This window comes from Trichechus manatus, unplaced genomic scaffold (assembly GCF_000243295.1).
Source record: "Trichechus manatus latirostris isolate Lorelei unplaced genomic scaffold, TriManLat1.0 scaffold00003, whole genome shotgun sequence".
NCBI classification, from domain to species: Eukaryota; Metazoa; Chordata; class Mammalia; order Sirenia; family Trichechidae; genus Trichechus; species Trichechus manatus.
The window spans coordinates 22152415-22177436 of NW_004443939.1; the positions used below are offsets into that span (position 1 = coordinate 22152415).

A 25022-nucleotide genomic window follows, 5' to 3' on the forward strand; every position below is an offset into this window, starting at 1 on the left:
AAAAAAAAAAAAAGATTGGAGGAAGACTCATTAACAACCTGTGATATGCAGATGACACAACCTTGCTTGCTGAAAGTAAAGAGGACTTGAAGCACTTACTGGTGAAGATCAAAGACCACACCTCAACATAAAGAAACAAAAATCCTCACAACTAAGCAACATCACGATAAACGGAGAAAAGATTGAAGCTGTCAAGGATTTCATTTTACTTGGATCCACAATCAACACCCATGGAAGCAGCAGTCAGGGAATCAAAAGACACATTGCACTGGGCAAATCTGCTGCAAAAGACCTCTTTAAAATGTTGAAAAGCATAGATTTAACCTTGAAGACTAAAGTGCGCCTAACCCAAGCCATGATGTTTTCAATTGCATCACATGCATGAGAAAGCTGGACAATGACTAAGGAAGACCGAAGAAGAATTGACGTCTTTGAATTGTGTTGTTGGTGAAGAATATTGAATATACCATGGACTGCCAGAAGAATGAACAAATCTGTCTTAGAAGAAGTACAACTAGAATGCTTCTTGGAAGGATGGAGAGACTATGTCTTACATACCTTGGACATGTTGTCAGGAGGGATCAGTCCCTGGAGAAGGATATCATGCTTGGTAAAGTACAGGGTCAACAAAAAACAGGAAGACCCTCAATGAGATGGATTGACATAGTGGTTGCAACAATGGGCTCAAGCATAACAATTGTGAGCATGGCGCAGGACCAGGCAGTGTTTTTCATTCTGTGGTGCACAGGGTCGCTATGAGTGGGAACCGACTTGACGGCACCTAACAACAACAACAATCTGGTTTTATGTTTATTAAGCAATCATACTTAAAACTACTCTCCTTCATAAACCTTCCACTATAGTTAAAGCAATATTCACTATCCCTTTCTGCCCACTCCATTGTTGACTCTGAACTCTCCAATTTTGCTCATCCTCTTCTCCCTTCCTCTAATGCTCTCCCCTCATCTCTCTGCTTTCCCAAATTCTAATCAGCAATTGCACTTATCCTACTTTTTCTAATAATTCAGATATTTGCTTATCTTTCCCACTGGACTGTGACTGCTTACAGAATCAAGAATATTTTATTTATCTTTGAATGGGGGACAGGGGATAAATGAAATGAATTAACACTTTGGTGTTTAGTTAAGCCCTCTTTTTGAAGGTTTCCTAGATTGCTGTCACCTATTTATTATCTACCATTTTACTGGAATTTTCAATTCTGTTTCTTGATAGTTCTTAATTATTGTTTGTGTTATTATTTAACACTGGTAATCTTAGTGCTTCAATGCCTTATCTTTCTAGTAGATTTTCAGTTTCTTGAGGCCAAATGATCTTTATATCCTCACATCATCTGCCATAGTAATCTTCAATAGCTGCGAGTAAATTACCACTTGAATTATATGAATTGAAGGTAAGTCTTTCTTAGTAGAAATACCAATGATTGCAGAGAGAAAGAAAAAAAAAATGTGCAGAATAAATTCAGTGGGATAAAATAAGCACTTGTTTTAAGATGGATACCTCTTTTAATGACTAGTAAAGCTATTTTCATAGCTTGATTAATTATATTTGTCTATGCATTTAATAATTCTGATTATATACCTTCATTATACAAATACTTAGAAAAACATGCATTATTCCTCATTCCAATGGCTTAAGGCTGTTATATAACTAAATGGGCTTATAAACAAACATTACTAATTTTAAAACTGGTATTTCTATCTATATCTCTTGATAAATATTTACTTATTGAATATAGTTAACTAAGTTCTGCAATAGGAGCTAAAATAGAAATATAGGCCAAATTGTTTTATAAAGAATCTAACAAGCTAACCACGATATAGTTCCTCTTGTGATAACTGTTAGAATTGATGTTTAAGTAAAGTGCTATGGGAACGCTTCCAAACAAAAGGGACTAATTCAGACTGGAAGAGCAGTTGGAGAGAGAATAAAATGGGGGTGACATTTGAGTTGGTTACTAAAGGATGGATAATAAGATTTCGACAGTGATTGTGCAGTTCACACATTGCATGATGGGGCAAAACGGGGTGAACCCCAACCACACTCAGTTAAGCGTTGGGGCTAGCAGCATATCTTCCTTAGAAGGAAAGCATCCTTTTCCTTCAGATAAAGGCACCACTCCCTCACCAGTATAAATACCTACGGTCATTCTAATTTACACAATAATATGGAGGCTTGTGTTATATAATTATATGAGGAAAATAACAGTAACATTATACGCTTGTAGTGCCCTTGTGGAGTGCATATTTGAGGAAAAAGGGGATAGTATCGGTTAAATCATAGGAATAAGAAAGTGCAAATTTGAGGGTAGGGAATGGTGAATAATTTAGTTGGTCTGAAGCAAAGAGACAGTGCTATTAGGGGAAGAGGGAGGAGGTTACAGCAGAAAAATTTAGTGTGACATGAGTCTAAAAAGATAGACTACAACAGACCATGATGTCTGGAATGCCATTCAGAGGAGATTAGATTTTATCCTGTGGGCAATTTCAAGCTATCAACATATTTAAGTGGAAATGACACGATTGGCCCTTTATTTTAAAAGACTATGGATTGAAGAAACAATGGAGAATGGAGATGCAGATCTCAGTTGGAAGGATACTGTGAGCAATTACGAGAATCTAAATTAGAATAGGAGAGGTGGGATTGTAAAGGAAGAACAGAAATAAAATGAATAGAATAGGGAAGCATATTAGATATTGGCAATGAGGGAGACAGAATTGTAGAAGACTGAGGTTTCTAACACTTATCAAGAGACTGATGATGATGTCATTTACTACAATAAGAACGATCATTAAGAAGAAGCAGGTTTTCTTGGATGAGGGTAGCAGTGGGGCAGATAGAGTCATTTTGTTGTCTAATCTTTGGTAAAATATTAGTACATAATTTCTCCTTTGTTTTCTTTTTCCAAACTAGACTGTATCATGCTGTAATCAAAACACTGCTTATTAGATCTCAACATCTGCCATGCAATATTCAGATATAAAATAAAACTTCTACTGTATCAAAACGGTACCTACCTAATTTCCTTCATTTGTTTAAGTAATTCTTTTTGATATTTTTCCATGTTTAGTTTTTGCTGAACAATCTGGCTTTTCTCTCTTAAAACAGCTGCATCCTTTCTCAATTTGTCTGCTTTAATTATTCCTTGGGTGAAAAGAGTGTGCTCATTACTTAATTCCTGAATTAATAAACGGTCTGCAGCTTTTCGTTTCTTTACTTCTAGAAACTGAGTTCTCCTCTCTCTAACTTTTTCAATGTAGTTGTATCTGTTCTGCCAAAGATGCTGTAAACCCTTCTGAATTGTCTCAGTATCTTTATCATCTTGTTGCTGTGCAGCACATTTTTTCTTACGTAGAGTTTCGTTAACGGTTCGTCTGACTATTCCTTTGGCAACTTGTGCCTTGGCTACGGCTGCTAATTTTTCTTTATGACTTTCATGCTTCTTTTGTTCTGAGTAATATTTATCAATATCACAGAGCGTTTGGAGTTTTATACCACGTCTGTGTGTTATAAAAAACCCTTTTCTTACTTTCCTCTGCGACTCTGTGTCACTTTTAATTATTGGTTTTTGATGAATGGCAGAAAATGGCTGGACATATGTAGGAAAAGGATCTTGCTTTTGCTCTTTCAATACTGCAGCATCCTTCAATGAATCGGAAGTATATATGGGTAGTTTGGACACTGTTATCCTAAAACTGGCATCCAATTCTTCATCCTCAATTTCATCTTCAGATTCCCTCTGACCTGCATCACACAGTAGATAAATATTACACATTTTCAAGAGCTAAGCACAGTTTATTTTCTGTCCCAATTTTTTTTGAAAGCCACATTAATAAAGCTGATAAAAACCTATTATTTGCTTTCTTAAGCATTTTTTCCCACCTCATATTCCTTTTCAGGTTGTGATTTAATAATGATTTTGGGGGAAAAAATTACTATTGAAACATTTTAACACAGAAACGCATTGCATCTGATTCCTATATTTCCTGCAGTATCTCTCACAATTATTTAACTTGTTCTGATTCAATAACAGCATCTTATCTCTACATAGTACTTAAGTCATATATATTATTTTTTCATACACTTATATTTGCAAAGGGACTTTGTAATCAGTTTTACTTATTTTTTTTTTTTTTTTTAGCTTTAGTTAAAATTGATTTTCCCTGCTTTGGACACATAAAGAAACTCAATCTCAACTTCCTTTGTTGTTATGTGTGGCCATGTACCTAAGTCTTCCCCAGAGGAGTGTAAGTAGAAGCAATACATGTCATTTCTGGTCTAAGGTTGGTTTTTCTTTTTTGTTTTTTTAATATTTTTTTATTGTGCTTTAGATGAAGGTTTACAGAGCAAATTAGTTTCTCATTAACAATTAATACACATATTGTTTGTGACATTGGTTGCCAACCCCACGACACATCAACATTCTCGCCTTCTGGATGCTGGGGAATCCATTATCAGCCTTCCTGTCCCCTCCTGCCTTCTTGACCTTGCCTCTGGGCTGGTGTGCCTATTTAGTCTCGTTTTCTTTTATGGACCTGTGTAATCTTTGGCTGAAGGGTGAACCTCAGGAGTGACTTCAGTACTGAGTTAAAAGGGTGTCTGGGGGCCATACTCTCTGGGTTTCTTCAGTATCTGACAGACCAGTAAGTCTGGTCTTTTTTTTGTGAGTTAGAATTTTGTTCTACATTTTTCTCCAGCTCTGTCCAGGAGCCTCTACTGTGATCCCTGTCAGAGCAGTTGGGGGTGATAGCCGGGCACCATCTAGTTGTGCTAGACTCAGTCTGCTGGAGGATGGTAGTTGTAGTCCATTAGTCCTTTAGACTAATCTTTCCCTTGTGTTTTTGGTGTTCTTTATTCTCCCTTGCTCTACACAGGGTGGCACCAGTGGAGTATCTTAGATGGCCACTCACAAGCTTTTTAGGCCCTCAATGCTACCCACCTAAGTAGGATGTAGAACATTTTCTTTGTAAACTATGTTATGCCAATTGAGCTACATGTTCCCCAAGACCATGGTCCCTAGCCCTCAGCCCAGTAATTTTGTCCCTCGGGAAGTTTGGATGTGTCTATGAAGCTTCCATGGCCTTGCCTGGTCAAGTTATGCTGGCTTCCCCAGTATTGTGTTCTGTCTTATCCTTCACCAAAGTTACCACTTATTTATTGTCTATTTAATGTTCTTCCCTCCCTACCCCTCCCCTCTCCCGTAACCATCAAAGATTGTTTCTTTTTGTGTGTAAACCTTTTCATGAGTTTTTATAATAGTGGTCTCATACAATATTTGTCCTTTTGTGATTGACTTATTTCACTCAGCATAATGCCCTCCAGATTCACTCATGTAGTAAGATGTTTCACAGATTCATCATTGTTCTTTATCATTGCATAGTATTCCATTGTGTGTATGTACTGCAGTTTGTTTATACATTCATCTGTAGATAGACTAGGTTATTTCCGTCTTTTTGCTATTGTGAATAATGCTACAATGAACATGGGTGTGCATATGTCTATTCGTGTGACGGCTCTTATTTCTCCAGGATATATTCCTATGAGTGGGATTACTGGATCCTATGGTATTTTTATTTCTAGCTTTTTAAGGAAGTGCCATATCATTTTCCAAAATGGTTGTACCATTTGCATTCCCACCAGCAGTGCATAAGAGTTCCAAGCTCCCACAGCCTCTTCAACAAATGTTATTTTCTGGGTTTTTTTTTTGGATTCATTCCAGAAATGTCGGGGTGAGATGGTATCTCATTGTAGTTTTGATTTGCATTTCTCTAATGGCTAGTGATTGTGAGCATTTCCTCATGTGTCTGTTGGCCACCTGAATGCTTCTTTGGTGAAGTGTATGTTCATATCCTTTGCTCATTTTTTAATTGGATAATTTGTCTCTTTGTGGTAGAGGTGTTGGATTTTCCTATAGATTTTAGAGATTAGACCTTTGCCAGATTTGTCATAGCCAAAAATTTTTTCCCAGTCTGTAGGTTCTCTTTTTACTTTTTTGTCTTTTGATGAGCATAAGTGTTTAATTTTTAGAAGATCCCAGTTATCTAGCTTAATTCTAGTGTATCTGATCTAATACTTTTAAGAAACAAATGTGTCTTCTCTATGTTCTCTTTCTTATTCTCACCATTACACAGAGGTGAGGCTGAGGCCCTAAAAGATGGTAGACCCCCAATGTGGAAGGAGCCTGACTCTCTGAATCACTGCTTGAAAAACTACTCGCTGACCAGGATTATCCACCTTGGACTCTTAAGGAAGCCAAAAATAAATGGTAATTATGTTTGAGTCAATATATATTTCTGGGTTTATTCATTACCATAGCCAACCTAACTAATACAGTAACTTGAATCACGTTGTTGTTCACATGTTTAGTTTTTGAAGAACCTACTGATGAATTCAAAAGAGCCCTGATGATGCAGTGGTTAAGTGCTCAGCTGCTAACCAAAAGGTTAGCAGTTCTAATTCACCAGCCGCTCCACAGGAGAAAGATGCAGCAGTCTGCTTCTGTAAAGTTTATAGCTTTGGAAACCATATGGGGCAGTTCTACTTTGTCCTATAAGGTTGCTATGAGTCGGAATTGACTGGACATTAATACAGGTTTTTTTGACTGATGAATTCAGGATCAGGTGAAAAATATGGTTAAAAAAGTTGTGCTTATAAATCTTAGGAAAAGATGTTTCTCATGTTTAACTGTTCCCCCTCTACCTATTAAAATTACAATCTGCTATCTCTAATCTAAGAAACCCAGGTGGCAGAAACAGTTTGTGATCAGCTGCTATTCTAAAGGTCAGTGATTTGAACCCACCCAGTGGCTACATGGAAGAAAGGTCTGGTGAACTGCTTCCATAAAGATTACAACCAAGAAAATCCCATGGTGCAGTTCTACTCTGTAACACATGGGGTTGCCATGAGTTGGGGGCTAATTTAACAGCAGCCAACAACAAAAACAACTCTAATGTACAATGATTTTAATCTTCTCTAATAGAAGATTCCTGTAATGTTTTTGTACGTCAAAATGCCAAATCTAATGTGGAGATTTTATGAAAGTTAAGGCAGTCACGAAGGAGAGCTGGGCCTGTGATCCATGCAGGTAGGAAAGGAATGAGTAGCAAGATTTTCACTAGAGGCCACAGGTGTATCAACATTAGAAAAGTAAGCAGAATCTAAAGATAAGTAGGAAATCAAAGTCAAAGTGGACAAGAGTAAGTAATAGGAGTTTGGGTCCAAAGCAAGACATTGGAGATACAGAGGGACAAAAGACAGTTTCAGGTCTAGAGTAGGTAGGGAGTGGTCTAGAGCAGTGACTAGAAAAGGTACTCTTGTGTAACAAGAATAAAAGTTCAAGGGTAGAAAACACAATACCAACAAGTGACCAGTATAAACATGTTTGCTCCTGAATATTTTTTAAAATAATATTTTATCGTGCTAAATAAACACAGAAAATTAGCTTCCAATTTGACAATTTCTACACAAATTGCTCAGTGACATGAGTTACATTTTTCACAATGTGTCAGTGGTTCCATTTTCAGTGCTCTAGTTTCCCTGCCTCCTTGTCTTCTTATCTTTGCTTTAGAGTAACTGTTGACCTTTTGGTCTCATATAGATGGTTTTTTATGGAGTTTTTTGTGTTGCAATTTGTTATTTCCCTAAAAGGTGACCTCAGGGGATGGTTTCAGTTCAAGTTTTAAAGGTATCTTAGGGCAATAGTCTCAGGGAGTCCTGCAGTCTCAACTGGTGCAGTTAAGTCTGGACTTTTTAAGAATTTGAGTTCTGTTCCACAATTTTCTCCCATTCTATCCTGGTCCATCTACTGTGGCCCTGATCAGAAGGGTCAGTAGTGGTAGGTGGGTACCATCTAGTTCTTCTGGTCTCATAGCTGAATGTTTTAATATATGTAAATCTTGCCCCCTCAGTGAAACTGAAAGCTTTTTGAGGACAGAGGCTCAACTTAATTATGTATACTAACTCCACATATTTTGTTGCTGATTATTGAGATGTCTCTTATTGATAGGTTGAACATAGCACCATTAGCAATTTTATAAGTCTCCTAATTTCCTTCTACTTCCAGGATCTCTGCTTCAAGACACTCACTCAGTGCTATAAGATTTATCTTCCTAAAATAGGGTTTTCATCATGTCATGGCCTTCTAACCAAACAAAGCAAAATAAAACCTTCATGGTTCTCCACCTATAGGATGAAGGAGAGTTCCAAATTTAACGTAGTATCCTATATTACACGAAAATAGCTTCATTTTGTTCCCTATACATGCACAGTATCTTACCATCTTTGGGCCTTTGCTGATGTTATTTTATGTTTTATCTAGTATATTGTTTTTGCCACCTGCACCTATTCAAATTCTATCCATTCTTCAAGGTCTCTTCACACATCACCATTCCTTATTCTATAAACAAGAATTGACTTATTTTTTTTCTGAATTCTCATATCAGTTCCTTCCATATAGAACTTATCACATTCCACTTATATTAAAGTTCCAGTAGTTTTTAGCTTAACTATAGAACCAAATTGGATATAAGCTCCTAGGTGTAGGGATCATGTTTCCTTTGATCTCACATTCCTAACTCCCAGCCTAGTATGTGGCCCAGATTAGGATTTTGTTTCTTGTGTGTGACAGTGTGTGTGTGTTTGGGAAGGGGAAGGAGAGGATTAATTAAATAGTAGATGGCCAATAAGTATGTATTTGTTGGAGAAAGAGTAAATAGATGAATGAATGAATGGGTGATTTTGTTGCTTAAGAACAATATCCTTTACGTTGTGGCTAAAAATCTAGAATTTGGAGCTAGCTTGGTTGGGTTCAAATCATAGCTCTAATCACTTACTAACTGTGTGGTCTAGGCAAGTTATTTAACTCTCTGAGCATCAGTTTCCTTACTATAAGATATAGATAATAATGCCTAAATTATAGGGTTCCTATAGAATTAAATGAGATAATAAAATATAAAATGCCTGACAAAGTTTGTATGTAAGTATTAGAACCAAACCAAACACTCATTGCCATTGAGTCGATTCCGACTCATAGTCACCCTATAGGACAGAGTAGAAATGCCCCATAGAGTTCCCAAGGACTGCCTGGTGAATTCGAACTCCTGACTTTTTGGTTAGCAACTGTAGCTCTTAATCACTACGCCATCAGGGTTTCCAAGTATTAGAACAGTGCCTGACAAATCAAAATAATACAATCCATATCAAATAAAATGAAAAAAATAGTAAGTCCTGTATGTTATTTTTTTTCATTTTATTTGATATGTAAAATGAACATCTTATCTCTTTAATTCCATCAATCACATACATAATGTTCAAATAGCAGTATATTTTAGAACTGAAGGGGGAAAACATAGCAAAGCACTTTGGTCATACCCCTCAATTTCCACAGGAAAATGAAGCATGGAACATGCAGGAGAATATTCTTGGTATTCTTTTTCTGCTTCAAGACTTTATATTATGTCACATTCTTTATATTAAAAATAGAAATCAACCGATGGAAATGCCCTTATCTTTCCATAACCAAATTAACAAACCCATTTGTATTTTCATCATCTTCTCCTTTTACCCTCTTACAATGAGGGAAGCACACTTGCTTTCAGCAGCGGTCAAATTCTTCACATGTGCTTTGGCTCAATTCCCTTTTACTTTTGCTCCTGCAATTACCTCATCTCTCTCCTTTATCAACTACTCATCTGTCAGTTTGTCGACTATGGTGGCTTTCCTGTTGCTGTAACGCTGGAAGCTATTCCATTAGTATTTCATATACTAGCAGGATCACCCACAGTGGACAGCTTTCAGGAGAGCTTCCAGACTAAGACAGACTAGGAAGAAGGACCTGGCAGTCTACTTCTGAAAAAATCGGCCAGTGAACCTTACAAATAGCAGAGGAATATTGTCTGATATAGTGCCAGAAGATGACTCCTTCAAGATGGAAGGCACTCAAAATACGACTGGGGAACAGTTGCCTCCTCAAAGTAGAGTTGACCTTAATGACCTGCATGGAGTAAAGCTTTTGCGACCTTCATCTGCCGATGTGGAACGACTCAAAATGAGAAGAAACAGCTGCAAACATCCATTAATAATAGGAACGTGGAATGTACAAAGTATGAATCTAGGAAAATTGGAAGTCGTCAAAAATGAAATAGAACACATAAACATCGATATCCTAGGCATTAGTGAGCTGAAATGGACTGGTATTTGTCATTTTGAATTGGACAATTGTGATCTACTATGCTGGGAATGACAAACTGAAGAGGAAATTTCTTCCTCTTCACATTCATCACCAAAAAGAACATTTGAAGATCTATCCTGAAGTCCAACACTGTCAGTGATAGGATAATATCTACATGCCCACAAAGAAGACAATTAATACAACTATTATTCAAATTTATGCACTAACCACTAATGCCAAAGATGAGAAAGTTATACATTTTTACCAAATTCTGCAGTCTGAAATTGAACAAACACATGATGAAGATGCATTGATAATTACTGGTGATAAGAATGCAAAAGTTTTCACTGGTTAAGTCTTTTCGGAAGTAGACTGCCGGGCCTTTCTTCCTAGTCTGTCTTAGTCTAGAAGTTCAGCTGAAACCTGCCCACCACGGGTGACCCCGCTGGTATTTGAATACCAGTGGCATAGCTTCCAGCATCACAGAACCACACAAGCCCCCACAGTACGACAAACTGATAGATGACACAGGAAGCATTAAAAGACGGAAGGAATACACAGAATCACTATACCAAAAAGAATTGGTGGACGTTGAACCATTTCAGGAGGTAGCATATGATCAGGAACCAATGGTACTGAAGGAAGAAGTCCAAGCTGCACTGAAGACATTGGCAAAAAACAAGGTTCCAGGAATTGATGGAATACCAACTGAGATGTATCAACAAACGGATGCAACGCTGGAAGTGCTCACTCGTCTATGCCAAGAAATTTGGAGGACAGCTACCTGGCCAACCAACTGGAAGAGCTCCGTATTTATGCTTATTCCATAGAAAGGTGATCCAAACGAATGTGAGAAATTATTGAATAATATCATTAATATTACACATAAGTAAAATTTTGCTGAAGATCATTCAAAAGCGACTGCAGCAGTACATCGACAGGGAACTGCCAGAAATTCAAGCTGGATTCAGAAGAGGACTTGGAAAGAGGAATATCATTGCTGATGTCAGATGGATCTTGGCTGACAGCAGAGAATATCAGAAAGATGTTTACCTGTGTTTTATTGACTACGCAAAGGGATTCAACTGTGTGGATCACAACAAATTATGGATAACATTGTGAAGAATGGAAATTCCAGAACACTTAATCGTGCTCATGGGGAACCTGTACATAGATCAAGAGGCAGTCTTTCAAACAGAACCAGGGGATACTTCATGGTTTAAAGTCAAGAAAGGTGTGAGTAAGGGTTCTATCCTTTCACCATTCTTACTCAATCTGTATGCTGAGCAACTATTCTGAGAAGCTGGACTATATGAAGAAGAACCGGGCATTAGGATTAGGGGAAGACTCATTAACAACCTGCATTATGCAAATGATACAACCTTGCTTGCTGCAAGTAAAGAGGACTTGAAGCATTACTGAAGAAGATCAAAGACTACAGCCTTCAGTATGGATTACGCCTCAACATAAAACAAAAATCTTCACAACTGGACCAATAAGCAACATCATGATAAATGGAGAAAAGATTGAAGTTGTCAAGGATTTCATTTTACTTGGATCCACAATCAACACCCATGGAAGTAGCAGTCGAGAAATCAAATGAGGCATTGCATTGGGCAAATCTGCTGCAAAAGACTTCTTTAAAGTGTTGAAAAGCAAAGATGTCACCTTGAAGACTAAGGTGGGCCTGACCCAAGCCATGGTGTTTTCAATCACCTCATATGCATGTGAAAACTGGAGAATGAAATAAGGAAGAATGAAGAAGAATTGATGCCTTTGAATTGTGTTGTTGGTGAAATATATTGAATATACTATGGACTGCCAAAAGAACCAACAAATCTGTCTTGAAAGAAGTACAGCCAGAATTCTCCTTAGAAGCAAGGATGGGGAGATTTCATCTCACATATTTTGGGCATGTTATCAGGAGGGATCAGTCCCTGGAGAAGGGCATCATGCTTGGTAAAATAGAGGGTTGGTGAAAAAGAGGAAGACCCTCAACAAGATGGATTGACAGAGTGGCTGCAACAATGGGCTCAAGCATAACAACGATTGTGAGGATGGCGCAGGACTGGGCAGTGTTTTGTTCTGTTGTACATAGGGTCACTAAGAGTCGGAACTGACTCGACCACACCTAACAACAACAGAACGCAAAAGTTGGAAACAAAGAAGAAGTATATGTAGTTTGAAACTACGGTCTTGGTGATAGAAATGATGCAGGAGATCACATGATAGAATTTTGCAAGACCAACGACTTTTCATTGCAAATTTCTTTTTTTCTAACAACATAAATGGCAACTATATATGTGGACCTCACCAGATGGAAAACACAGGAATCAAATCAACTACATTTGTGGAAAGAGACAATGGAAAAGCTTAATAACATCAGTCAGAACAAGGCCAAAGGCAGACTGCTGAACAGATCATCAATTACTCATATTCAAGTTTAAGTTGAAGCTGAAGAAAATTAAAACAAGTCCACGAGAAACAGAATACCACCTTAAGTATTCTTGATATGTTCTTAGGTGCTATCGAGTCAAGTAGCCTGCACACTGGAGTAAGAGCCCAAGATGCAGACAAAAAAAAAAAAAGTCTGAGGATCTGGAGAATAAAAAAAAGGTAATAATAAAATAAAGCAAGTACATTTTAATGGTCTACTAAAACAAAAACACCAACATTCTTGTAATAGAATCTAGAATATCACAGTGCAACATTTTCAATACCAACAATACGATAAAAATATGTGATATAAATGACAATTATTTCATAAAGGATGGTGGTTGATGTTGTTAGATGCCATCCAGTCAGTTCCAACTCATAGTGACCCTATGTACAACTGAACGAAAAACCGCCCAGTCCTGCGCCATCTTCATGATCATTTCTATGCTTGAGCCATCATTGCAAACACTGTGTCAATCCATCTCATTGAGGGTCTTCCTCTTTTTCACTGACCCTCTACTTTACCAAGCATGATGTCCTTTGCCAGGGACTGATCCCTCCTGATAACATGTCCAAAGTATATGAGATGAAGTCTCACCATCCTTGCTTCTAAGGAGAATTCTGGCTGTACTTCTTCCAAGACAGTTTTGTTCGTTAATTTGGCATTCCATGGTACAGTCAATATATTTTGCCAACAACACGATTCAAAGGCATCAATCTTCTTTGGTCTTCCTTACTCATTGCCCAGTTTTTGCATGTATATGAGGTGATTGAAAACACCATGGCTTGGGTAAGCACATCTTAGTCTTCAGGGTGACATCTTTGCTTTTCAACACTTTAAAGAAGTCTTTTGCAGTAGATTTGCGCAACGCAATGTGTCTTTTGATTTCTTGACTGCTGCTTCCACAGGTGTTGATTGTGGATCCAAGTAAAATGAAATCCTTGACAACTTCAAACTTTTCTCCATTTATCATGATATTGCTTATTGTCCAGTTGTGAGGATTTTTGTTTTCTTTATGTTGAGGTGTAATCTATACTGAAGACTATTGTCTTTGATCTTCATCAGAAAGTGCTTCAAGTTCTCTTCATTTTCAGCAAGCAAGCTTGTGTCATCTGCATAATGCAGGTTGTTAATAGTCTTCCTCCAATCCTGATGCCATGTTCTTCTTCCTATAATCCAGCTTTTTGGATTATTTCCTCAGCATACAGACTAAGTATGGTGAAAGGATAGAACCCTGACTCACACCTTTCTTAACTTTAAACCATGAAGTATCCCCTTGTTCTGTTCGAAAGGCTGTCTCTTGCTCTATGTACAGGTTCCCCATGAGCACAGTTAAGTGTTCTGGAATTTCCATTCTTCACATGTTATCCATAATTTGTTGTGATCCACACAGTTGAATCCCTTTGCGTAGTCAATAAAACACAGGTAAACATCTTTCTGATATTCTCTGCTTTCAGCCAGGATCCATCTGACATCAGCAATGATATTCCTCTTTCCAAGTCCTCTTCTGAATCCAGCTTGAATTTCTGGCAGTTCCCTGTCGATGTACTGCTGCAGTCGCTTTTGAATGATCTTCAGCAAAATTTTACTTATGTGTAATATTAATGATATTATTCAATAATTTCTCACATTCGTTTGGATCACCTTTCTCTGGAACAAGCATAAATATGGAGCTCTTCTAGTTGGTTGGCCAGGTAACTGTCCTCCAAATTTCTTGGCATAGACGAGTGAGCACTTCCAGCGTTGCATCCGTTTGTTGATACATCTCAGTTGGTATTCTGTCAATTCCTGGAACCTTGTTTTTCGCCAATGTCTTCAGTGCAGCTTGGACTTCTTCCTTCAGCACCATCGGTTTTTGATCATATGCTACGTCCTGAAATGACTGAACGTCAATGAATTCTTTTTGGTACAGTGACTCCATGTATTCCTTCCATTTTCTTTTGCTGCTTCCTGCATCATTCAGTATTTTGCCCATAGAATCCCTCAATATTGCCAAGTCTTGAATTTTTTCTCAATGGTGACAGAGAGGGGCTAAGGAGGTATTCTATCACTTAAAAATGCACTTAAGCAGTGAGTAATAATGTGTGCAGCTATCTACCATGGACAAAAGACTCATAAAGTAGTTGCTTGAAAAGTATGACACAAAGCTCAAGGTGCAACCCATCTGAGGTGGGTCTCCCAAAACCGAACTGCACATATATCAAATACTTTTATCTATTTTTGGTTGATATCTTTTTTAGTTGATTTCCTACCTAGTGTCAGGGTAGTTGCTCTTCTGCAAAGTAGAGTTTCTTCATTATTATTATAAAATACAGAATGATATAAAAAATTCAGCTGAATTTGAAGTCTGTTTACATTTTCACACACACACAAATCAACATTACATTTATCAATGAAAGAAATGGAAAAGAAAAAAAATTCATGTACAGAATATTTCAACTGTTGAAAATTTCTGAATGCCTGTAAAGATTATGTTATATTTTTATCAGTTACTCAGCCAAAGTTACTTGTTATCAGAGACTATCAAGACTTGATAAAGGTTATTATTAAAGCTTTATCTATTAGTTACCTATTGCTGCTTGGCAAATTACCACAAAACTTAGTGGCTTAAAGAATTATTATTTCAGATTTACTTTGGGCTAGGAATTCCGGAGTAGGTGGTTGTGGCTCTGAGTTTCCCACGATGTTGCCATCAGGTTGTCAGCTGGGGTTGCAGTCATTCAAAGGCTTGACTGAAGCCGAAGTAGTCACGTCCAAAATGGCTGACTCACATGGCTATTGGAAGAGCCCTATGACCTTGCTGGTCATTGGTAGAAGGCCTCAGATCCTTGCCATGTGAGTCTTTCAAGAAGACTGTTTAAATGTGCTTATAACACTGGCAGCTGACTTCCCCCAGAGCAAGTGATCTAACAGAGCCTTGAGCAGGATTCAATGCCTTTCATGATCTAGTCTGAGGAGTTATACATGTTATGGATTAAATTGTGTCCCCAAAAATGTACGTCAACTTGGCTAGTCCATGATTCCCAATATTGTGTGATTGTCCACCATTTTGTTATCTGATGTGATTTTCCTATGTGTTGTAAATCCTATCTCTATTATGTTAATGAGATGGGATTAGTGGCAGTTATGTTAATGAGGCAGGACTCAATCTACAAAATTAGGTAGTGTTTTAACCTAATCTCTTTTGAGATATAAAAGAGAGAAGCAAGCAGAGAGACAGGGGGACTTCATACCAACAAGAAACAAGAGCCAAGAGAATAGAGCATTCTTTGGACCCAGGGTCCCTGTGCTGAGACTTTCCTAGTCCAGGAGAAGACTGATGACAAGAACCTTCTTCCAGAGCCAACAGAGAGAGAAAGCCTTCTCCTGGAGATTACGCTCTAAATTCGGACTTCCAGCCCACAAGACGGTGAGAGAATAAACTTCTGTTTTTTAGACTTCTACTTGTGGTATTTCTGTTATAGCAGCACTAGATGACTAAGACATATACCATCTGCCAAATTCTATTTCTGCTATATTCTATTCATTAAAAGTAAATCATTAAATACAGTCTGAACTCAAGGAAAGAAGAATTAGGCTCAACTTTTTGAAAGCAGAAGTATCAAAGGATTTGTGGATATCATCAGTGAAATAGTTGTAAAGGTTATTTAGAAGTTTTATATAAATTCAATACTTAATATTGTCTCTAACAATTTATATTGTTTTATTACTATAATAATATAATATAAATAGAATACAAATATATGCTTGTTTTACTAATTATCAACTTCCATTTTAATCCAGGACAGTTTGGAATTATTATTATTATTTATTAGTGCTATAACTCAAAAAGTTTGGAAGTTTGTCCTATAGTAGTGGGATAAAACTCACTCATGTGGTTTGTAGAGGATGTTGCCTATACTGTAGCTGCCCATCTTAACTCTTCAGACAAATTTCAGTTTTTGGAGGATAGGAAACATGTTATATATCTTTGTATACTTTACTACAATTAGCATAGCATTCTGCATTTTTAGTATTCAATGAAAAAACTTTATTGAATATGAATATTTATATTCAAAACTAGAATTTTTAAAACACATGCTGTATTTTCAAATATATTACTTTTTCTCAAAGATATTTTGTATTTATAAGGACAATCAAAATCCCACTACAGGATACAAACACAGAAGAAGAATGAATAACATGAAGTATTTTATATATACTTCTTTCCTTATCCCATCTACTCATTCTTCCTTCTCCCTTTCCATTCTTATGATACCTTTCACCTGCTTATTGTTCCTCTGGCCTTTTTCCTTGCCCTGGCCTATGTCTTAATCCTGACAATGATATAAGGTCTTTATTAGATCCTACTGCAAACTTTAAGGGCTAAAACAGTGACTATATATTAAGCCAAAAGGTTGCAAAGTGAACTTTCTATATACAAGCAAGTATAAGGTCTACACGTGTAACAGTTTTGTATCAATGACATTTTCCATGTTTTTTTTTTTTTTTTACCTTATACATAAGTTAAGAATAATAATCACAAAGTAACAGGTAAATAGTAACAGTCACGCACGTTGTTATTGTTGTTAGAGGAGTTGGTTTTGAATCATAGTGACCTTATGCACAACAGAACAAAACACTGCCTGGTCCAGCACCATCCTCACAATCCTTGCTATGTTTGAGTTCATTGTTGTAGACACTGGGCCAATCCACCTCATTGAGGGTCTTCCTCTTTTTCACTGACCCTCTGCTTTACCAAGCATGATGACCCTCTCCAGGGACTGGTCCCTCCTGATAACATGTCCAAAGTATGTGAGACAAAGTCTTGCCATCCTTGCTTCTAAGGAGCATTCTGACTTTTCTTCTTCCAAGACAGATTTGTTTGTTTTTCTGGCAGTCCATGGTATATTCAATATTCTTCACCAACACCATAATTCAAAGGCATCAGTTCTTTGGTCTTCCTTATTCATTGTCCAGCTTTTGCATGCGTATAAGATGATTGAAAATACCATAGCTTGAGTCAGGCTCACCTTAGTCCTCAAAGTAACACCTTTGCGTTTGAACACTTTTAAGAGGTCTTTTTTGCAGCAGATTTGCTCAATGAAATACACTGTTTGATTTCTTGACTGCTGCTTCCAAGGGCATTGATTGTGGATCCAAGTAAAAATGAAATCCTTGACAACTTCAACCTTTTATCTGCTTGTTATGATGTTGCTTATTGGTCCAGTTGTGAGGATTTTTGTTTTCTTTATGTTGAGGTATAATCCATACTGAAGGCTGTGGTCTTTGATCTTCTTCAGTAAGCACTTCAAGTCCTCTTCACTTTCAGCAAGCAACGTTATGTCATCTGCTAATCGCAGGTTGTTAATGAGTCTTTCTCCAATCCTGATGCTGCAACAGTCACACATACACATGTTCAAATCTGTGAGGTAGATAGGTGATCTGATTTATTAGCAGCTTCTGTATGACCTGGAGTGGCTCAATATACAGTAAAACTTTTCAATAGCAATAGGTCTCAAAATTATATTCATACTTTTGAATTAGGGAATTGACAATAAATATAATCCAAGTGAAAAGGGCTGAGGGTCACCTATCTATATATACAATGAAAGCAATATTATAAGTGGCAAACCTTTGGAAATAAAGGGCATTGACATAAAATAATGCAAACAAACTGTCAAGTAGCAGTTCAAATAAATAAGGGGAAAATAGTGGCATAAAGTAGTTTTGGTACCGCATCTCTGACCCAAGCTTACAGTAGAAAAATGCCTAGAAATAGAATGACATATATTTTCCAGACATTGCTTACACTGATATGGAATTAGTCCTTACCTAATTACTGAATCACATGAGAAAATGAATTATATACATTTTACTTAAACATTCTTCTTTTTACTTAAACGTACCTCTTTATTTTAATTTTCAGAAAAAATTAGAATTTATTAAATTGTAGGCTTAGAATTAATAATTATTTGGCCACTGATTTAAAGAGTAACCATGACATCGTATTTAAATAAGGTATTAAAGTAGCTTCTACCTGCACACTTAGGCTGAAAAACCAGAGTAGGCTATCAAAAGTATGATGGAGAATTGGGAACATGCATAAGTGTTCTCAGAGACCCTTGATGGAATTCTTAATAGACCATAAGTCCCCTAACACTCACTATAAAATTAATGATTCCTCCTGCCTCTTGGCAATAAATAGAGATAATTATCAAATTATAACTATTAAGCAAATAACATGAAAATCTGAATCTTCCCCATGCAAAATTCACCCCTGCTTGTTTTGTAATGTCACTACCAAAAATTAGAAAGGGTTATGCCCATTAACTTTTCCGTGAGTAAAATAATGGAGCCATGATTGAATGGCATGTCAAACAATTTAAATCTGTCCCCGAATAAGTAATAAAAGGGACTGAAGACCTCCATGCTTGGAAACAGAACCTCTATTGCAAGGAAAGCCTTTGTATCTACCACACCTTTTTCCCCCTAAAAAAGATAGAGTCCAGATATGCTCAGAGAATTTTCTGTTTGTTGCTTTTTTTTTTCTGTTTCTTAAGCAGAGGACTGAAAATAGTGTATGTAAAAAGAAAATGATGAAATATTATTTAATACTGTTTGGTAGATAATAAAGGGGCAGTAAGATGGCCTTTTGACGCATCTCACTCCCCATTTTCTCCCTTATTTTCTTTTGAATTTTTTCTTTAGTTTACCTATGCAGAGATTAAAAAATATTGTGCGGAGGAGAAACTAGAATGCATGTCTAAGTGCCTCCAAGAACACCTGCCTACTTTGCAATGAGACAAGAAGAATTGGATGGTACCCATCTACCTTGCTGAATGTTTTGATCAAAGATACAGTAGGAGACTTCTGATCAAAAGAGGGATAAATGTGGAACAGAATTTAAAATTCTCAAGGAATCCAGACTTTCTGAAGTCATTGACACTAGGTGAATTCCCTACACCCTGAAACTATTGTTTTGGGGAAATCTTTAAATCTTAAACCAAAATTTAAAGATCCCTGAAGAATGTTTGCCTTGAATATTGTGTTCTTTTAAAAAATTATCTAAATATGATCAAATTGACAAGGGCAATTTGAAAGATTAGATGAGAAGCTTAGGAGGCAGGAGTTTATGTCAATGATGGTGAAATAATTTGGAAAAGGATATCAAGAAAGGTGGCACAACTTGAAGAATGTAACCAATGTCACTGAATTGTACATGTAGAAATTGTTGAATTGGTATATGTTTTGTTGTGTATATTTACACCAAATTTTTTTTTTAATGTTCTGGAAAAAGAAAAAGGATGCGTGAATCTTCAGTTTCAGCAACTGCAGTAGCCAGAATATCTAGACACTAAGTGTTATAAAGTCCCTTTAAATAATATTTAGAATACCAACATCTAAAGGGTCCAATGAGAAATCTCACTGACACAAGCTTCAAAGTAGAAAATAACAAATAAAAGTAGCAGAAGCCTCACAGAACTTTCAGGGACCATGTAGAGTCAACTATAAAATAGATATTTAGGATTTTTAATTGCAATTGTGGTCATATTAGAGTTAATTTTTCTCACAGTTCTAAATTATTCATTTCTATTTTATTTCAGTTGTAATTCATCCTGATGTGTTAATGATTCTTCTATTTTAATTCCTTTCTGGATGATCCACCTAGAATGTCCAAAGCTCTGTGAACATTTATCCAGTCTCAGGTCTCAAATCTTAATTTCAGGGTTTTACTAATGTAACAGACACCTATTTCCCCTGATGGCAGCTATGTAAAATTATATATGGTCTCAATGCAGAACTAAATAGCTTCTAGCTTCCTAGAATCATTTGATTCATTCATCTATTAATACACCTACCTATCCATCCTTCTTCTATCCATTCATACTTTCTAGTAGCTTGCAAATTCAATTAAAATTCACGACTCACAAACAAGAAACATCTTAATGAAACTTCCTCTAGTTCTTAATTTTTTTCTCTGAACTTTTCTGTCCTCTCTGTTTGAGAATCATTTGGTTTATATGAATATTAGTAATCTTTTTTATATAAAATGTGTTTTCTCTGCTAAATATAGTGATCAGATAACAAATATAATACATGTGGGAAATGCATATGTAACGTCGAGCATTTGCTATGTATAAGGCACTTTTCTAGGCGAAGGATATATGCACTGACTAAGAAGGGCAGGATCCCCGCTCACATGGAACTTATATTTTAGTGGAGGGAGACAAATAACAAGCACATAAACAAGAAAACATCGAATAGTATTAAATGCTCTGATGAAAATACGACAGCAAGATGGTTTGGTAATTAGATTGGGTAGACAGAAAAGACCGTTTAAAGGAAATTCCACTTAATCTCAGATCTGAAAGACAAGAAGGACCAAGCAGTGGAAAATCTGGGGAAAAGAACATTCCAGGAGAAAGGCACTAGGCAGGAGCCTGTGAGGGATATACAGAAAGCCATTTTCTATGGAACTAGTGAGCAAAAGGAAGATGGTATGGGATGTGCACAGAAAGTTAAGGCGGGTCCCAGATTATGTGGAACATTGTAGGGAACTGTAGTGGCCCAGGTAAGATTTGATGACAGGTAGGACCAAGGTGAAAACAATGAAGTTACAGAGAAGTACAAAGATTTTGTATATGTTTTACTTGTATAGCCATGGCTTGCTGATGAATAACATCACAGGGGTGAGGAAAAGAACAGTCAAGATGAATCCTAGCATTCTGGCTCACAGTATCAGGTAGATCGTGATGCCATTTGCCAAGACGGGAAAAACTGAAGGAGAAGCAGATCTGGTGGACTAAGTTAAATGTTCTTATTAAGAATTACTATCTTTACAGCACATAATTTTCATATTTGAACACATAAGCTAACATTAATGTCATATTTAAATTCTTCATTTTTTAAAAAATATTTTAAACTATCATAAATATAACATCATTTTAAAGTATTTTAACCTTAAAATTAGAAAATCATTTAAAACTAACATTATTTGTTTCTGTTTACAAGATTACAAATAATACTCAGGTAAAGGCTGAGGAAAATGACACTTTTGTATAATTTTCATTAGTAATATCAGATGATTTTTGAGGTGACAGGTTCTCATTTCTCAAGCCATAATTTCAACAAACTGAATTTTTAGACATATGGCAACACAATGATTTTTTTTTCAGATACATTTACCTTAGGAAATAAAATGTTTTCTAAAGAACAAATATCCTTGTATTTGTACCTTATATGCACTTCTTTATATAGGAGCAAAACAATTGGACCACATCACACTCAATTTATTTTCAGTTGTCTGCACAGATAGTTTTAACTGTTACATGGATCTTTTAGAACTCACAGGAACAGAGAAGCCAGTACCATTTGTGGTCAGCCAGAGCTTGTTGGTTCTAAACGTATTGCAGATTTATGAACCATCTGTGAAGAAACAAATGGTCTAAGCCTATTTAAAACAAGTGTTGCTATGTTCTGAATGTTCACAAATGGGTTCAAAGCAGTAGCTGTTTTCAGCAAACCTGCCTAACATCTTAGCAAAAGCAGATGGCCTTCTGTGGTACATAGGAGGTAAGGAAGTTTTGAGTTCAGGTGAAGCAAAGAATTGGAGGGAAGGGAAAAGGAAAGGAAATACAAGGAAAAAAACAGTAACATCAATCTCTTTCACATACCTAGTTTTCCCTGATTTGTTAGGGACATAAATGCCATTGAAATTATGGTGACACAGTTGAAATTTTTTTCCCTTGAGACTTACTTTCCTAATAATGATATACAAGTGACTGAAAAAGGTTTCCCACCTCACTCCCTTACACATACACACATCTTGTGATATACATGGCTTATTTAAGATATGATCTAAGTACCATCACAATGAAGATTAAAGTTTGTAAAACTCAGTTGCACATCTTACATAAAACAGTTATATTAGGGAATGATTGCAATAAGATAGAAAGTTATAGAGTTACAGAGAAAGTATCTCCCTTCTTAATAGTATTAATCCATTTCTTGAAATTGGATATTCTGTATGGAAAAGCTATCCAGGAACCTATTTCTGTATGTTCTATATGGAAAAAATTATAATGCATTGAATGTTAACCACAAAACCCTATCCAATTTCCAAAGATAAAACTAAAACACATTAACATAAGAATATTTAAATCAAAGGTAAGGCCAAGATGGCTGAGTAATCAGATGCTTCCAGTGGACACTCTTACAACAAAGACCTGAAAAAACAAGTGATTCGATTATATATGGCAATCTGGGAGCCCTAAACATCAAAGGCAGAGTTGAGAAACCAGACGGAGTGACCAGGGGAGGAAAAGATGGTTTGGAAGCAGCGAGGAGTTGCCAGACCTGACACAGCCAGAGCCTGAGCCCTTCAGGCCTGAGCAGCTTGCGGGGTGAGCAGTGAGGCAGGCAAGCAGACGTGCTTGGGAGGTGCGTTTTCCAAACCGGGAGACATCCACTGCCAGAGACTCTACACAGCCACCCAGAACCAGTTAGAGGCAACCCTCCACAAAAGATAAGTACTTGGCATATGGCTTACTGTGCAGATCAAAAACACCCCACTTAGGGAAAAACCTATCTCCCATTTACCTTCCGGCTCTCTGCTCTTCACTGGGTCCCGGACCGGCTTCAGCAACTGCTGAGTCCCCTGGGCCAAAAGTAGGATCCGTCACACACCTGGAGCCATTCTCCCTGCCTTGGAGCGTGAACAAATTAACAAATGGGAAAAAATAATCTGCCAGCTCCCCTAAGCCAGGAACCCAGGGTAGGCACAGCTCCTTTGCCTACACACAAGCATATGGGATCCATGGACTTTGAGTGCCTTTCCCCCTGCATAGACTTGTGTGGGTCCATCTCAACAGTGTATGCCCTCATTACCGCAGTACAACAGGGTATATACCGGAACTCTAACTTCAACAGTTTCAGCTGTGAAGTGGCAGGTTCTTGATATTTGACACTGCTCTGCCCATTAAGCAGGGTCTTCACCTACCCACATCAGGGGCCTGAGGACTGGTGACTTCACTCACTCCACCTAGCCACATGCAATAGGGGCCCATGGATAAAAGGTGCCCCTTAGTCCTTACAGCCAACAACATTAGCTGTTCATAGTATGGCTGCAAAACCACCCACCTACACGCTCTAAGAAACAGGGACACACCTTCCTCCTGGACACTCAGGGAGGCCATCAGCCCCCTGCCTTGCTCAGAGTGTGTCCCTTTGCTGCAGCCAGATGCCTGTGCCTATGCCAAACACCCATGCCTGTCTAGGACTGTAAGTGCAAGCCTACACCACACACTTGGTGGCTCTCTATCTGGGCACCTGAGCTGAATCCATACAAGAGGAGTGGGTGGACTCTTGTGCTCACATAACTAGTAACAGATCTAACCACCTGGTGACGGGACATTAGAGCTTCAAAGGTGCCAATAATCAAACTAGCTCATATAAGCAGACTATCTGAGCATATCAAAACAAAACAAGATGCTAGGACACAGTAAGCAAACACAAAATAAATAAATATAATAACTTATTGATGGCTCTGAGAAAACAGTCAACATCAAATCACATAAAGAGGCAATACATGACAGCTTCAGCAAGCTCCCAAAATAAAGAATCCAGGAATTTTCCAGAGGAGGAAAATTTCTTGGAATTATCAGAGGCAGAATACAAAAGATTAATGTACAGAACTCTTCAAGAAATTAGGAAGGAAATTAAGCAAAATGCAGAACACACAATACAGGAAATTAAAAAGATTAGAGAAGAACATAATGATAAATTTAACAGGCTGCAAGAATCCATAGAGAGACAGAAGTCAGAAATCCAGAACATTAACAATCAGATTTCAGAATTAGACAACTCAATAGAAAGTCATAGCAGCAGAATTGAGGCAACGGAAGTAAGAATTAGTGAGACTGAAGATAAAGCACTTGACACAAACTTATTTGAGGAAAAATCAGATTAAAGGATTAAAAAAAATGAAGAAACCCTAAGAATTATGTGGGACTCTATCAAGAGGAATAACCTACGAATGATTGGAGTACCAGAATGGGGGGGATAACAGAAAATACAGAGAGAATTATTGAAGATTTGTTGGCAGAAAACTTCCCTGATATCATGAAAGATGACAAGATATCTATCCAAGGTGCTCATTGAAACCCACATAAGGCAGATCCCAAAAGAAAGTCACCAAGACCTATTATAAACAAACTTGCCAAAACTAAAGATAAACAGAGAATTTTAAGAGCAGCTAGAGATAAGCAAAAAGTCATCTACAAAGGAGAGTCAATAAGAATAAGCTCGGACTACTCAGCAGAAACTGTTCAGGCAAGAAGGCAATGGGATGACATATATAAAGCCTTGAAGGAAAAAAACTGCCAGCCAAGAATTATATATCCAGCAAAACTGTCTCTC

The 25022-nt window shown here is 37.2% G+C and overlaps 1 protein-coding gene across 1 annotated transcript in view; it reads right to left on the bottom strand.

The window, feature by feature from the left end:
• The window catches only part of LRRIQ3 (leucine rich repeats and IQ motif containing 3), a 225712-nt gene that overhangs the window by 17463 nt on the left and 183227 nt on the right, over positions 1–25022 (bottom strand). The window contains 1 exon segment of the mRNA XM_004369135.2: positions 3036–3755. Within this exon segment, the coding sequence (XP_004369192.1) occupies positions 3036–3755 (720 nt within the window).